At 43.4% G+C, this 15,105-nt stretch overlaps 1 protein-coding gene across 1 annotated transcript in view; it reads left to right on the top strand.

Annotated features, from left to right (window-relative positions):
- The first annotated feature begins 4,132 nt into the window (after positions 1–4,132).
- The window catches only part of KCNK5 (potassium two pore domain channel subfamily K member 5), a 37,715-nt gene continuing 26,742 nt past the window's right edge, over positions 4,133–15,105 (top strand). The window contains exons 1-2 of the mRNA XM_083604554.1: positions 4,133–4,541; positions 4,862–5,109. Of these exons, the coding sequence (XP_083460680.1) occupies positions 4,924–5,109 (186 nt within the window). The 5' untranslated portion in view covers positions 4,133–4,541; positions 4,862–4,923. The remainder of the gene's footprint in view (positions 4,542–4,861; positions 5,110–15,105) is intronic.

The raw sequence follows: 15,105 nt of genomic DNA, 5'->3' as shown, positions 1-15,105 counted from the left end.
CCTTCTGGCGGTTCCCTCACTGCGAGAAGCCAAGTTACAGGGAACCAGGCAGAGGGCCTTCTTGGTAGTCACTCCTGCCCTGTGGAACACCCTCCCACCAGATGTCAAAGAGAGCAACAACTACCAGACTTTTAGAAGACATCTGAAGGCAGCCCTGTTTAGGGAAGCTTTTAATGTTTGATGCATTACTGTATTTTAATATTTTGTTGGAAGCCCAGCCAGATGGGTGGGGTATAAATAATAAATTATTATTATTATTATTATTATTATTATTATTATTATCATCATCATCATCATCATCATCATCATCATCATTATTAAAATCCTTCTGCAGAGCCTTTTCCAAGTCTTCAGCACAATTTTCATTGCAATGCCCTACTGAATCTAAGCTTAAGTGTGAATAACTGATCTGAATACATATTGTTTTCCTGTTTACCTTTGCCACCTTCTTGCTCACCTGTGTGAAACCAGAAACTCCTTGGGGAAAGGACCTGCCTTTTTGTCTGTTATTCCATAAACTGGCACATTGGTTGCACTAAAATAAACAAGCAAACTTCTCATCCAGATAAGGATCTGTGCATGAAAGCATATTCCAGGTATGTTAGGTCCCTCTTGCTGCTGTAGTAAGTGAACAATCTCACTTACATCCACTTCTTTCCTGACTGGCTAACCGCTAATGTAACCCTAACACTCTAGCTAGAATTGTTTTTCAGTAGTTGTTGCATTACTTTACGGTTATCAGTACTGATTTTATCAGTCAATTTATTTCCTGGTGATATCATTTTGCAAGATCCTTCTGCGCTGTCTGCTTTGTACTTTAGTTCTTATGTAAACTGTGGATAAAGGCTGGTTTCTAAATGTGTCACAGAAAACCACCGACAAGAGTTTCTCACTTGCACACTATTAAATACGCACAATGTTCTACATGCAATGCCAGTATTTATGCGGCGGTCCCTTACAATGAATGCAGACAAACATACAGACAAAAGAATAGTTCAAAGAAAATGAAAATATTTTCCCATGCTACTTGTCAGTTTCTGACTGAGGTTTCTGTCCCATGCACATGGGAGTAATGTCCCATTAGAAAAAGAAGAAGAAAACTGTTTTATACCAAGTCAGATCATTAGTCCATCCAGATCAGTATTTTCTACAGCAGTAGTCCCAGTTCCATTGGGTCCATGCAGCCATGAAACTCTTCACTGTTGCCCACAAGCAGGGGAAAGAAAGTTATGAATCAAAATGTGCAGATACCCTTCTAAGCAGTGCCTATGAAATCAGTGGCGTAGCATGGCTTGTCAGCACCCGGGGCAAGGCAAGTAATTTGCACCCCCTAACCAGTGGATTTTAGCGCTGCGAGTGCGAGTGCGCCCCCCTCAGATGTTGCGCCCGGTGCGGCCGGGCCCCCCCCGCACCCCCCACGCTACGCCACTGTATGAAATGAGTCATCCTGGCTGGTCGTGCCTGTCAGTGTTTTTCCAATGAGTGAAGTTAAACTGCTGATTGATAATTGATTTGTTTGGACACTGGGGGATAGGAACCCCTGGGGTCCTAAAGAGTTTTCCCCCTCCTCTTTAGTTCACTTGCCCTGCTTCTGTCTTATATTCTAGTAGTCCATGGAATCTCTGTAATTCCATCTTCCCCCCTAGCAACCAGAAGGCATCCTTCCTGTGGTGATTTTGTCTGGGATAAGGTACTGTGCACCAAAGAAGTTGTTTTCAGCAAATACTACTACACAATAAAGTGTGGTGGGTGTTAAACAATCACCTCCTCAAATGGCAAATGCAAAAAGTAAAAACTTTGCAAAACAGCTTAGCCACATACTATAAATGTGTATTTCAGAAGTAATTCTGTGTTTAATGGGGCATATGAGAGCCTAGGTCTTGCTTTAGGGATGGCAATGGGGAAATATTGTTCTTGTGACTTTAACAGCTGTATCTCCACAATGAGGACCAGCAGGACATAGCTGACTTCCAAAGGTAAACATGAAGCTGTCTGTGATGGTGAGAAGCAGTAATGCCTGCAACTCTTTATAACTTTCTTTTATCCTTAGATGTGTGAGACCTCACATATTGGGATGAGAATGCTAATCTTTTACTTTCCACCCAGGGTGTACCTAGTAAAACATTTACAAAGTAAGTGTGGGGAAATCATTGACAGAACTGAGCCCATGCGGGGGGGGGGGGGGGACTACCCACCAAACCTTAACTGTAGTCATTGTGGTTAAAGAGATGCATTTCATGATACATCGGACGAAGTGGTCTCTAGTCCATGGAAGCTTTTGCCATAATAAAACTGGTTAGCCCTTAAAAGTGCCACAAGACTCAGTTTGTTCTGCTGCTACAAACTAATATGATCACCCTCTGAAAAACGGAGGTAGAAAAAGCAAGCATGTTTTGTTCTTTGAGAAAATATGCTTACCTCCAAATGTTAGGTGAGAAAATATTACTCTAGATATGCTTGTTATTTTTATTATGACCTGTGGGAGGGGGACAAAAATAATTTGTGTGAGAGGCTTTAGACCAAGAAACAGAACTGTGTTGGACCACACATATTGTGATTTGAAGGCTCATTTTCTACTCATTATCTCTTAATACATTCAGGTTACCATCCAGACATGCTAAAGATATATTTACATGCTGTTCTAATTTGTGTTTACGCAGAAGTGCTGAATTTGGAACAAGACCATCTGGGTTCAAATCTGTGCCATCTACAAAGCTCACTGGGTAGCCTTGGAAAATATGCCATCACAGAGTCCTGAGGCTAAAATAAGCCAACCTCAAAGCTCCCCCAAAGGGTACAAATAACTAAATTTATGGGACTTGCTAACATGTTAAGTGTGAATAGGATTGTAGCCTTCTGTTGCTTCAGCACTGACTCAACTGCCCAAGCACGCTTGGGCTGCCAATCTTTCTAGGGACACTTGGGAAGCTGTGTGTGGACCCGAGAGTTTTCTGCCACAACTGTACTGACACCCAGGGTGGCACTGACTGATAGCTTCCCCCTCCTTCATCCCAGTGTTGAAATTGTAGAAGTCACCAAGGAGGAGGTTGGGGACAAAACTGGGGACCAGTTGTTTCTGCCTGTCATTGGCTCTAGCTCAACCTCCTGCTGGCACCCCTGCCTTCTATCCCACCAGTCATGAGCGTAGCCAAGGGAGGGGGCAGGGGGCAGCTGCCCCCCTAAAACAGGTAAATCAATAAAAAATACTTACCTGAGGTTCTGCTCCCCCTAACATGATGCCTGTCCCCCTTAACATAAATCCTGACTACACCCATGCCACCAGTCTCAATGAGCACCAGCCACCATTGAATTTGTAAGAGATGCTGGGGAAGCAGAATCTTTGGGTATCAGTTGCACTGATGCAACGTGCCTGTCACTCACCCCCTAGAGACAGAGGGTGAGCGAGCAGCCATAGGTGATTGGACTCTCTCTTTGGGAAGCTGCACCAGGGCAAAGTCAACCAACTCATGCTTAGAGGAAGGCAACCCCACCCACCATTATTATTTGGCAGCCAGCTTGGTGCAGTGGTTAGCAATGGACTCTGATCTGGGCGACCGGCATTAGCTCACTGGGTGACCTTAAACCGGCCACAGCCTCCCAGCCTCACCTACCTCGCAGGGTTGTGGTGAGGATAAAGTGAGGAGGGGAGAACCATGTACACTGCCCTGAGCTCCTTGAGTGGAAAGGGGGGAAGAAAGGGAGGGAGATAGATAGCCCTCTGTCATTTGGTGGTGGGGCAACGACTGGGGTGCAGCATGGAGACCCCCAACAAAACGCACTGCTGCCAAGGGAACCAGGCCTGCACACTACTTTTTGTGTTTTTATCTTGTATTCTTGTGCCCTGAGATCTGCGGATAAAGGATTTTATTTTATTTTATTTTATTTTATTCATTATCATCATCATTCCTTTTCAAGCACTGCGTAAAGCATACAGATGAGCTTCAGCTCCAGAGTGATCATTTTATCTGAGATAACGAACGTGGCTACCCTTTTGAACTTTTAAATCCACCTTTTAAAAAAAAACTTTTAAATCCACTTTTTTTTTTCTTCAGCCCTCGGAGGGCGGGAATATGAGAGTGGAAGAGACAGACAGACGACAGACACTCACACACACTTGACGTAAGCTCCCACCCAGGTCAACGTAAGAGCAAGCAAGCACCTCGCTTAACTGCCGAGGAGCGCAGCTCACCCCGCCCAGGCGGTGGCAGCAGCTAGCTCTGACCATTCCACGAGCTGGCACCGCGCAGGGCGGGCGCTCCGCTCCTAAATAGCTTTTCTCAGGGCGGGCCGGGGCCACTCCGTGCTGAGAGAGCGCGCTGCCGAGCGCGGGCTGGGAGAAGCTGAGAAAGAGACGGCTGTTGCCGCACGCGGCGTGGCGACCACGGCGCCCTCCCTCCGCTGCTGCCGCCGCCACTGCCACGGAACGCGCCGGGACACGGAGTCCGCGCGCCACATGGGACACAGGCGGGCTGAATGAGGCTTCCCCGCTGCCTCCGTCTCTGAGGCGGGAGAACGGAGCCGCCGCCGCCACCGGCCAACCGGTAACGGCTCCGCATGCGCCGCTGGTTGAGAGGAGTGGGGGAGCAGAAGGGCACCAAATTCAAACAGCGAAAGAGACGCAGGCAGAGAAAGGAGGACCGTCGGAAGAACGGGTGGTTCGGTGGGGGGAAGCGACGAGGAGGAGGAGGAGGAGACGGTGGGAGGAGAGCAGAATGAAGTGAGAGGCAAATAAAAAGAGGGGCTTCGGGGAGGAGGAAGGGGTGGGGAGCAGAGGCAGGCAGGCTAAGGCAAGGCGGCGCGCGAGAGTCCCTCGCATTCTCTCCAGAGGGAGCTCAGGTCTGCTCTCCGCTTCCCTCGCCAGGCACATCCCGGCGGCCGCCTCTCCTTTTCGCTGTCGCTGAGCGTCCCCCACTGGGCGCCGCCATGGTCGACAGGGGTCCCCTGCTCACGTCGGCGATCATCTTCTACCTGTCCATCGGAGCAGCGATTTTCGAAGTCTTGGAGCAGCCTTACTGGAAGCAAGCGACGAAGAGCTACAAGGACAAGAAAACGCAACTCCTCAAGGATTTCCCCTGCCTGGGCCAGGAAGGGCTGGACAAGATCCTGCAGGTGAGTTTGGGAGCGGGGGGGAAAGCTGCTCTTCAGAAAGAAATCCGATGGAGAAGTCGCTGGGCTGGGCTGGAGTGTGGCGGCTTGTCCACCTTCTGTGAACCGACGGTCACGCTGGAGGTTTCCAAAGCGGAGGACTTCAAAGAGTACTGCATTATAAGCCTAAGCAAATGGCACCTGAGGACATGAGCGCACACGAAATAAAAAGGGGAAATACCACCCATCCCTACACACAGAGAGTCCCCCCCCCCTTACACGGGGGACATCATTGTGTTCCTCCTGGGGGAAGGAGCCAACCCTTTGAATGAAAGCATGGGTTATTGTTTAGCTCTGTCGGTGCGTTTCAAACCCTGCACCTCCTCCCTCCCTAAATTGCACAAACCTAACAATGCATGAACCAAATTCAAAGTACAGTAGATGAACACCAGGAGCGATCCGAGGTTGGGAGTATGTGTTTGCAGAACAAATCGTTCTTTGAAGGGGGGGGGACACACACACTAAATGTGGCATTCAACGCGAAGCTCACTTGTAACAGCAGTCTTTTTATTTCATTCTCCCCACCCTTTCCGAGCCCTCTCACTGTACCCTCTCGACATACAAAGGCGTTTATCTGTTAAGCAGCGTTTAAGAACTGGACTTTCCCCAGAGTGCTCAGACTCAATTGGTTTGTCACACTCTTTCCCCTCTGTAAACTCCTCCTCAGTCACACGTTGCCGGTGGCTGTTATTGTGACTTTTCTAAGCGGCAGGCCCAGCACAGTTTTGTACTGTTTTATGTCAGCAGCAGGTGCTTAGTTTCTCGTTTCCTCTTTTTCAAATGTTGTACAGATGTTATCAGTACAACTTTTAAGCCTGTGAGCAGGTGAAAAGCGCGGAAGAGATTATAAAAAGAAAGCAAGTGCAAACAGGGAGAGAGGGGAAACTTCGTGATGTGTCCTTAAAACATTGTGCAGTTTTAAGTTTTCTTTCAATATTTGAATGGCAAGGCTTGTATAGTAATAAGCAAAACACCTGTTTCATGCTTTGCATCTGGATAACTGAGTTGTGTGCGGGTGCATGAGTGTTTTCCTCTTGAAAGTTCAAAGGTGAACATCTGTTTAAATTAATTCACTGGGAAATATTCCTTCCTGCAACTTCTAGCTTCTCTAGAATGTTTTCTCATTATCTGCTCAGTATGGATACTCTGGTAGATCTGAATGTGAATAGAAAGATTCCAGTCCTCAAAGAGCTCAACTTGCAGGAGCCCCATTGATTGAGCCACATGAGATCCGGAAACAAAGGATGATGCTGAATAGTTCCTGCCCTTGATCCTTTTCTTTGTTTGCCTGTCTCTTCTTATATGCTTCATAAGCTCCATTATGTGGAAAGTTTGCCTGGCACTTTTGTTAAGCTCTGGCTTGCACAGAGTGTGAGGCCAGACAGTAAAATAAAGAACTGCAGGATTCTTGTTGCAGCTGCATAAAATATCATTTAGGTTGAATCCTCACTGAACTTCTAGTAGTATATAGCAGTGGACATGTTACTGGTTCTGGAACAGAGTCTTGCAGCACCTTTGAAAGCTAGTCTTTATTGCAGCATAAGCTTTTGTAGACCAGCTTTTGTCTGTCCTATGCATGAAACATTGTCAGTTTTGCAAGCTCCTGTAACTGTAAACTCCTCAGGGCAGGGACCTGACCCTTTTTGTACCCTGTAAAGCACCATGTGCATTGATGATGTTATAATAACTGGCATATATGCATGTATTACGTATACAGATATAGCTGGGAAATTATAAAAGAGGGAGGCCAAAATGTCATGAAATACAGGAAGGTACAGGCATTCTGTGGTGTGTGTGTGCTTTTAGAAAAGCTTGTTCTTCTGGCGTATTCATAGCACTTTCATCTGCTGCTGAAGTTGAAAAGGGCAACGGAAATGCTCAAGGGCCTGGAGACATTTGTCCTATGTGGAAAGGTTGCAACATCTGACGAAATGGTACAGAAGGGGGCACATGATAGAGGTATATAATGGTGTGAAGACAGAGAAGTATTTCTAGCCTTCCTCCTAATACCCAGGGTTATCTGATGATGCTGATTGGTAGGAAATTCACCAGGGCTCTTCTTTATGTTCTTAGTGTTTGTGGGTGGAATTAAACGTGCACTATTACAAGCGTTCCATCTGCACAAGCAGAAGGTTTGTCAGATGGAATGATTCCACCCTTCTGCACTGTTCTGGAGGTTCTTCTGACACAGACACCCCCAAGCCAATTGTGGGGAGGTGAAAAGCCTGTGTGCAGGGCTTCCACGGAAAGGGTCATTGGTATATATCTTATTCCTCCTGTGCTTCATCACTTTGAAGTTAATATAACTGTAGAGGGTTATGCAATAAGGGTCAATCAATTTATACAGCCCAGGCTGCATGTCTGTCTATCTGTTTTCACTTGTTTTGGGGGATACATGGAATGGATCCAGTTTTCCAATTTGAAAAAAGGATGGATGGGCTTACAATAAATTCACTCATTGTTATCATATAGCATTGCTTTTATTGAAGTCAAAATGAAAATATTCTGACCACTGGATTCACTGGGATAACATTCCGTAATGTGAACTGAGCTAGTCATGGCTAGTTTTCAGAGGAACTAGTTGCTTGGCTTTAGAGGAAAATCAATCAAGTTTATTTAAAAACAACAACAACGTGAAAAGTACCTCTTCAGCATGGGATGGAAATTCAAGAAAACCTGTTGGCATTTACCTTCCTTTTCATTGGAAATGGGTTTTGTGTAGTTGTTGAGCTAAATAATCTCTCAGTATTTTGCCTGAGGGGTCATTGTCACCAAATTTTATAACACTGTAAAGCTATGATCATTCGCCTTCCATGTATAAGATGTTGCACACAGAATATGCTTCTTGATCTTGCACAATCATTGCTACATGTTCCTATAAGTAAAAGTTTCAGAGGCTTCCTGTTCAAGGGGCTAGAACTTCCTCTTTCTTTTTCAAAGTTCTTCTTCAGCAGAATTCAGAAATGCTGCTGGTACATCTATCTCCTTCCCCTTTTGCTCATGTTGTGCCCATGCTTGAATCCCTTCATTAATTTCCACTTGCCTTTGGTTTTCCCCAACCGTACTCTGTCCTGTATGTACTGTTATCTGTTTCTCTCCACTCTATTACAGTGAAGTCTCATGTCAGGTTTCTATTTCTTGTATCCTGTTTTTAGTTAGGGCTCTTCATGTTTTAATTTGAAATTGCACAAAGTTACTAAATGTTCATAGGCTGCAATCTTACATGCATTTAGCTGGGAGTAAGCTGACATGTAAGTAAACATGAATAGGGTCTGGCTGTGTATGTGAGTTCTTCATTGCTGAGGATGCAACTGAGATAAAATACCCAGCTTAGGGGGATATTTGTCACTTCTCTTGTGACCTGACTCTACCTCTTCTGCTGACATTGCAGCAGCTATCATGCTGCTATGCTGCACAAAGTGCTACTCCATGGGCTAGGATGGAAGTAGTGAGAAGTGTGGATTACTGCTGACCCGTGAATGTGCAGCACTGAATGTGAGCACAGTGAAGCAGCCAACTCTGAGACTGGTAGCATAGTGTTGGAGGGCAGAGCCCTGCACACTAGGCTAGTCTGCTGCTCTCAGGTGTAACTCCATCACCAACACTGAAGAAAAATTCAAATGCCAGTCCAGCCAGCTTCTGTACATGGAATAGGGAGTGCCATGTCTTCCTTTGCCTTAGGCAGAAGCTTGAACCAGCTCTGGGATTATGATTTAGAACACACATAGGCCTAATTCAGTCTTAATGATCTTCACTTATGAATAAACCACAGTGAACATTGTGCTTGCTTCCTCTTTTGCACCCATGAGGAGATCAGTTTTATACTAAGCACAGTTCTCTGTTATGTCCTAACTAAAGTTTTACATTTGTTAGAACAAACCAGGATTTGCAATCATGATTTAATTCTGGCTTATTTTCACTAAACAATCCACAGTTCCATGAATTCAGACATAATGAGGAACTGTGGTTTGTTAAAAACCTGCAAGCAAAAGTTTTTCTCCAACTCAGAGGCACACCCAAGGAAGAGAGAGGAGGGGGTAAAGGTGCAAACTGGATACACATTCACATAGTGGGAAACCATAGCTTCTATTACATCTGATATTTACCCCTGTATCAGGGACTGGCTGGATGCAGAGGATTGGTGGGAGGTTGCAAGAATGGGTGATGCAAATCATGTATATGGTAGCGCACATAAATTCATTGCATTGCACTGAAGTAAGTGAACCTTCTGTTCCCATTGGGTTCACTGAGGGTTACTCTGAAGTAAGTTTGCTGAGAATTTTTAAAAAGCTCATAGGTTGTTACAAGGAAGGACAAGTCTATACTAACTGGTGATGTGTGAACTGCTATTTCAAAGCTTAACATTAATGCTACCCCACCCCTTAACTGCTTAGAGGTTTTATTACAATCAAGCAATATATGCTCAACACTAAATACATGCAGCAGAAATTTAACAAAATAATTTGTTACATTTCACATCAGTACTGCAATCACAAAATCTACCCCTTTGTATTTCATGTCCTTTTTCTTGCAATGCCCCTCGTTCCAATATTCGCACATCTTCCAACTGATTATAGTAGTTCATATGTCTGAGGAGGTAGACACAAAAACTTAGGCCATAATGGATCTGTTAATCCTGAAGATTTGAGAGAAGACCTATGTATTTTGGCAATATACTCTTCAGCCTTTGTACTTATTCCCTCTGAAACAGCTGAAAATTCTCAGCCTCTGATTCCTCTTGTATTGACATGACTTTGACTTGTGAAACTGAAGTGAGAGGCTGCCATAAAAAATATGATTGTAAAAAATCATTATAAATGCAAAATGGCTTAATTGGGTATGTTAAATCTTGATGGAGTTGATCAGCTTGGAACTCAGATGCAGATCCTGCATTTAATTTTGTTTGCTTGCCTTTTTTTTTTACTTTGTTGTTGTTCAAAGTTGCATTGGAGAGGTCCCTGTTACCCTATTGTGTAAAATTGTTTAGCCAAGAATCATAGCATGTGTCCAATAGGAGTTATACTTCCAAACATTAAAAAATAAGTAGCCAGTAACTGTTTACACACTTTGGTGAGTGAAACAGCTGAGACACTTGTGAATTTTTATTTCCTGGATAATTATTAAGAACTTGGGAAAGTGGAATTGCCTGAGAGCAGGTTTTCTTCCTTCCTGGCATAACTGCCAAACTAGTATTAATAACTAAATGGGACAAGACCCTATTTTCAAAAAAATGGAAGCAAAGCGCTTTCTTCCCTGGAGTAAAAACAGTTACAGGAAGTTGAGGATGCACCCCAATGCCTTCCTGTGTAGACTTCTGTCATTGCTGGAAAATTTTGGGTTCCATATTTCCAGACACAGACCCTTGAGGTGCCACTAAAGCACATCACCCTACTCATGTTATGAACAACCACTGAGTCACAGAAACATGGGTAGCTTGTTGCATCATTTCCTTGGTTCTGTGTCTTGTGCAAATTAGAAATTGTGCACCTCTTGTCTTCCTCTTTCTCCCCCCTCCCCTCCGCCTTTCTTTCTATAGCGTTTGTCACGTACCAATTTATTTTTCAACAAGAACTTGATTACATGTTATATTGCTATGTCAATTAAACAGATGTTAACATCTGCATTGTTGCTGATGGAGGAAGAAGAGAGGAGCAGGCACACCACACTCCCAATAACAGTATTTAACCTGTGGCCTTCAAGATATTGTTAGACTACAGCTCCTATCAGTCCCAGTTTGCATGGCCAATGGTCAAGAATGATGGAAGTTGTAATCCAACAACATTTGGAGGGCCAAAGTGTCCCAGCTCCTGCCATACTTGCTTTGAGGAAGGAATGTTTCCACCTTCATTTATAGCAAGAAGCTGTAGAATGGCTTTCTTTTCTCCACATCTCAATAAGCATTTATATTGTTGTTGAGCAAATGAGATTTTTTCCCTCAGCAAGTGAGCCATTGCAATTTGGAGTGCTGTCAAAATTATTATAATTATTAAAATGCATATACTGCCATTCATCCAAGGATCACAGGGCAGTTTGCAGTATTCTATGTAGCTCAGCAAATGCCATGGGCATCTTATTTCCTAAATGCATATGCCATTTAGGACCGGAACATCCAAGATCCTGCCTACAAGGAGGGGTGTAAGGGCTGAAGTAAATTAAGATGAATACAGAATTTGCTGTGAAACTAATTTGCTATTCCTTGGAGTGCGACTGCTTCCCCTATCATACATGGGAGCACAATTCATCCAGCTTTTTTAAAAAAGAGTGGAAGTCAGCAAGATGACTCCTGGCACCTTTTGTTTTTATTGATTATATAATGAAAACTTGTCTTTGAATTAAGAGTTGCAGGACTTATCTCCAAAAGGATGGAGTAGCAGCATGACTTCATTGTCTGGATAAGCTCTGTCTCTCAACCCCATGACTAGTATAAGCCCCTTTTCATGCATGGTGTGTAGATATATTCAGTGGAAAGCCTACATATGTAGAGGTCTGTAGGGCTAGCCATATTACATTTTACATTCCTACTATTTTGATACCCTCACTCCAACTTCTGTCTGACATACACTAAAGCAGATTGGCCAAGAGCTGAGCCAGTTATATTTCAGACAGTGAGTTAAGGACAATGGCTATCATGACCTTTCAAGATACATACCATTGATTGTCCCAGTTGGATAAAGGGTGGGGGTGGGAAGAAGCAGCTGCAGGAAGCCTAGATAAACCTAAATGTGAACAACAAGTTTGTGGCTTCTTCCAAAGAACAGGATGCTATCTTCGCCAGAGCGGTCTCTTACCCCACCCTGGGTACTTTAAAAAAGACATAAGAAAGAAGAAGAAGAGGAAGCACAACATCTATATCCAAGTAAATGTGTATCTTGTACACTCTTGGTGGAATTGAAGCAACATTAACTCCTCCTGAAACTTGGAAAGAACTACTGAGATATCTTCAGCTCTAGGACAACGCCTGAGAGAACCACTATTTCTGCCATTTGCACTATGCAATCCATTATTTACTTAATTCATTTACCTGAAATCTGCTTTAATCTCATCCCAAGTTGTTCAGTAATAATGCCTTGGTATTAGTTAGGTATTGGTAACAACACACTGAAGATAGTCCAGTACCGAATAGGCAGCCAGAGCAGTTTCCTCAATGCAGATGTAATTATGTGCTGCATTTAACAACTTCACTGCAGTATCCTGCAGCAGCAGCAGCTTCCAGACCAGTCTGAAGGGAAGCCCCCCAGAAAGCACATTACAGTTGTGCAGTTGTGAGGATACCAATGCATGGATCATGGTGGCCAAGCTAGCCCTGTTCAGGAAAGGACATACTTGGTGTACCAGCCTAAGTTGATGGTAGGTGCTCCTTGCCAAAGAGGTTGCTTGGTCCTACAATGACAAAGATTGATTCAAGAGGACCTGAAAGCTATGTAGCCATTCTTTCAGAGGGAATGCAGCCTCATCCAGAACTAGCAAGCTCACGAACTCCTGGACTTAGCTATTTTGTCAAAACTTCCAGAAAGACTTTGACACATAGTTACAATTTTACTTAATGCCCCCCCGAAATGTATCAGTGGCAGACTTAGACTTGCAAATTTCAGTGGCATCCTGTGCAATGCCAAAAATTGGTCGCGCGCACATACCGCCTCTCAACATACATTCTATAAGTCACTGTTGTGGCGCCCTCTCAGCTCTGCCCCCAGTGTGGGCAAACTGGTCGTGCTCCCCTAAATCCACCTCTGAATATATGCAGCAGCGTTACATATTTTCTCCAATTGAGATGTACAGCTAAGGTCAATCATGTAATAGTAGTAGTAACATGAAATGTTTAGGGAGTAGCCAAGCTTCCATTTTACAGACATCTTAAGAATGCATATCCAGACCTCCTCCAGTATGGACAGCTGCTTACTTGGACAGAAGCCCCAACAGCTGCTCTCCTTTTTCTGGCCCACACATCATTGAGTCGATCCAGTTTCAGGCTTTATGATGCAACAGCGCTTGCAGCTGCACTTGTTTCAAAAGAAGGGTGTTACATTTTCAGTGGTTCCTGAAAATACAAAATTGGCTAAAAGAAAGAAGTTTGAGACATCCGTTTCCTGCACTGTTGAGGTGAGCAGGGATAATATGTATTTATTTTTGTACTAAGCAGATGTAAAAGCTACAGAAACTGAGGACAGGGAGAAAAGAGAGCAATTAGTAGAAATTTGCTGCTTCCAGCAAAATGCGTCCTCCTGGTCATATTTTTCAAGGGCACGTTTGCCTATCTTAGCTGCTTGCATCTAATACAGATCTTAGTAAGAGCAGATCATGTTAGTTCTTTGAATGGCTTATCAGCACGTGCAGCTAGGCCTGTCATATGAAGCCCAACCACAAAGCAGCAACAATTTGTGTGAAGCCTGAAGTTCTGAGTGCAGAAGTATATCCTGCAGGCACAACCCAGCGCTAAAAGCAAGACTGTTCAATACTGCACTCCACCATGGGGTTAGTGGTATGCTACTAACTAGAGGATGTGATTGCATTAAGGTACAGTATCACAGTGGCACAGTCCTTGTGCATATGCAGTCTTTGTGTTTATTTTAATGTAAAGAAATTGCAAAGCTCACTTGTCACTGTAAGGCTTGGTTCTAATAGTACACTGAAACACTTTCTAGGGCTTTCTGTACAGTGGTACCTTGGTTCTCAAGCTTAATCCATTCCGGAAGTCCATTCCAAAACCAAAGCGTTCCAAAACCAAGGTGCGCTTTCCCATAGAAAGTAATGCAAAACGGATTAATCTGTTCCAGACTTTTAAAAACAGCAATTTAACATGAATTTTACTATCCAACAAGACCATTGATCCATAAAATGAAAGCAGTAATCAATGTACTGTGCTATAAAATAAATAAGACAGTATTGTAGTATTGTGCTTTCATGAGCTTTTCGTGTGTATCTGAAGAAGTGTGCATTCACATGAAAGCTCATACCAATAACAAACTTAGTTGGTCTCTAAGCTGCTACTGGAAGGAATTTACATAATATGTCATTTGACTAGCCTGTTTGTGTCTTTGTAAGAACGATAACAGCATTTCAAAAAGTTTCTGTAGCAATCATATCAAGACTTGTAGCTGGTTACATGTTACCTTTTCTGAAGAACCACAGACGGAAACCCCCCTTTCCTTTTTTTTGCCTTCCGTGGTTATTTTTTATTACTAGAACCCATGACAGCACAGGAAGTAGGTTTATTTTACACAGAGCCAGACCTTAAATAGCATTCTTTGCAACCCCCCCCCAAATATTGAAATTCAAATAAATTAGGAAAATGGCAGTTAGAACTCAAACTACATCCTTGAAATAGTATATCCTCTTTCCAGACAGAACAGAGTAAAACCTCCTAACTGACAAATAACAGATTTGTATGAGTTAAGTTCTAGCCCCACTTACCTGAGACTAAGGGCTCGTCCTCACTTGCCTTTTGCCTCACTCTTTCCAAGCAGAAGTCCATACTTTAACACTCCAAGCATGCATTTATTTATTTATTTAGCCCTGCGCTTCCCTTGGGAAAACCACTCTGTACAGCTAAACCAGAGCAAATGTCAATTCTGGTTTTCTGCAGGTGGATGTTTATAAGCCCTAAGCCTTATTGAATTCCACACGACTTCCATTTGAGTAGATATCATTAGCTTGTACTGTAAGACTGATTGTCCTACTAATTATAATGAAACAAACTTGTTCAGTTTTCCCATAAGTTACACCTTGGTATCCAAATGCAGTTTAGACAAACCTTTGCACTTTTAATGCAAGTTATGTGTCAAAGCCTCAACATTAATCTGGATTTAAATTATATTAAATTAACATAATTCAATTTAGGGCTATTAACCACATTAAACTGAGAGCAGCACATGACTCATTTGTAAAGCACTGTTAAATGTCCAAGCAGCTTTTTATTTCTTCTCATTCAGCTTCATTTTATCTAAACTCCCAGGAGAATGA

Source organism: Podarcis filfolensis (genome assembly GCF_964270895.1).
Source record: "Podarcis filfolensis genome assembly, chromosome: 3".
Classification (NCBI taxonomy): domain Eukaryota; kingdom Metazoa; phylum Chordata; class Lepidosauria; order Squamata; family Lacertidae; genus Podarcis; species Podarcis filfolensis.
This window is presented reverse-complemented; position numbering and strand designations above follow the sequence as displayed.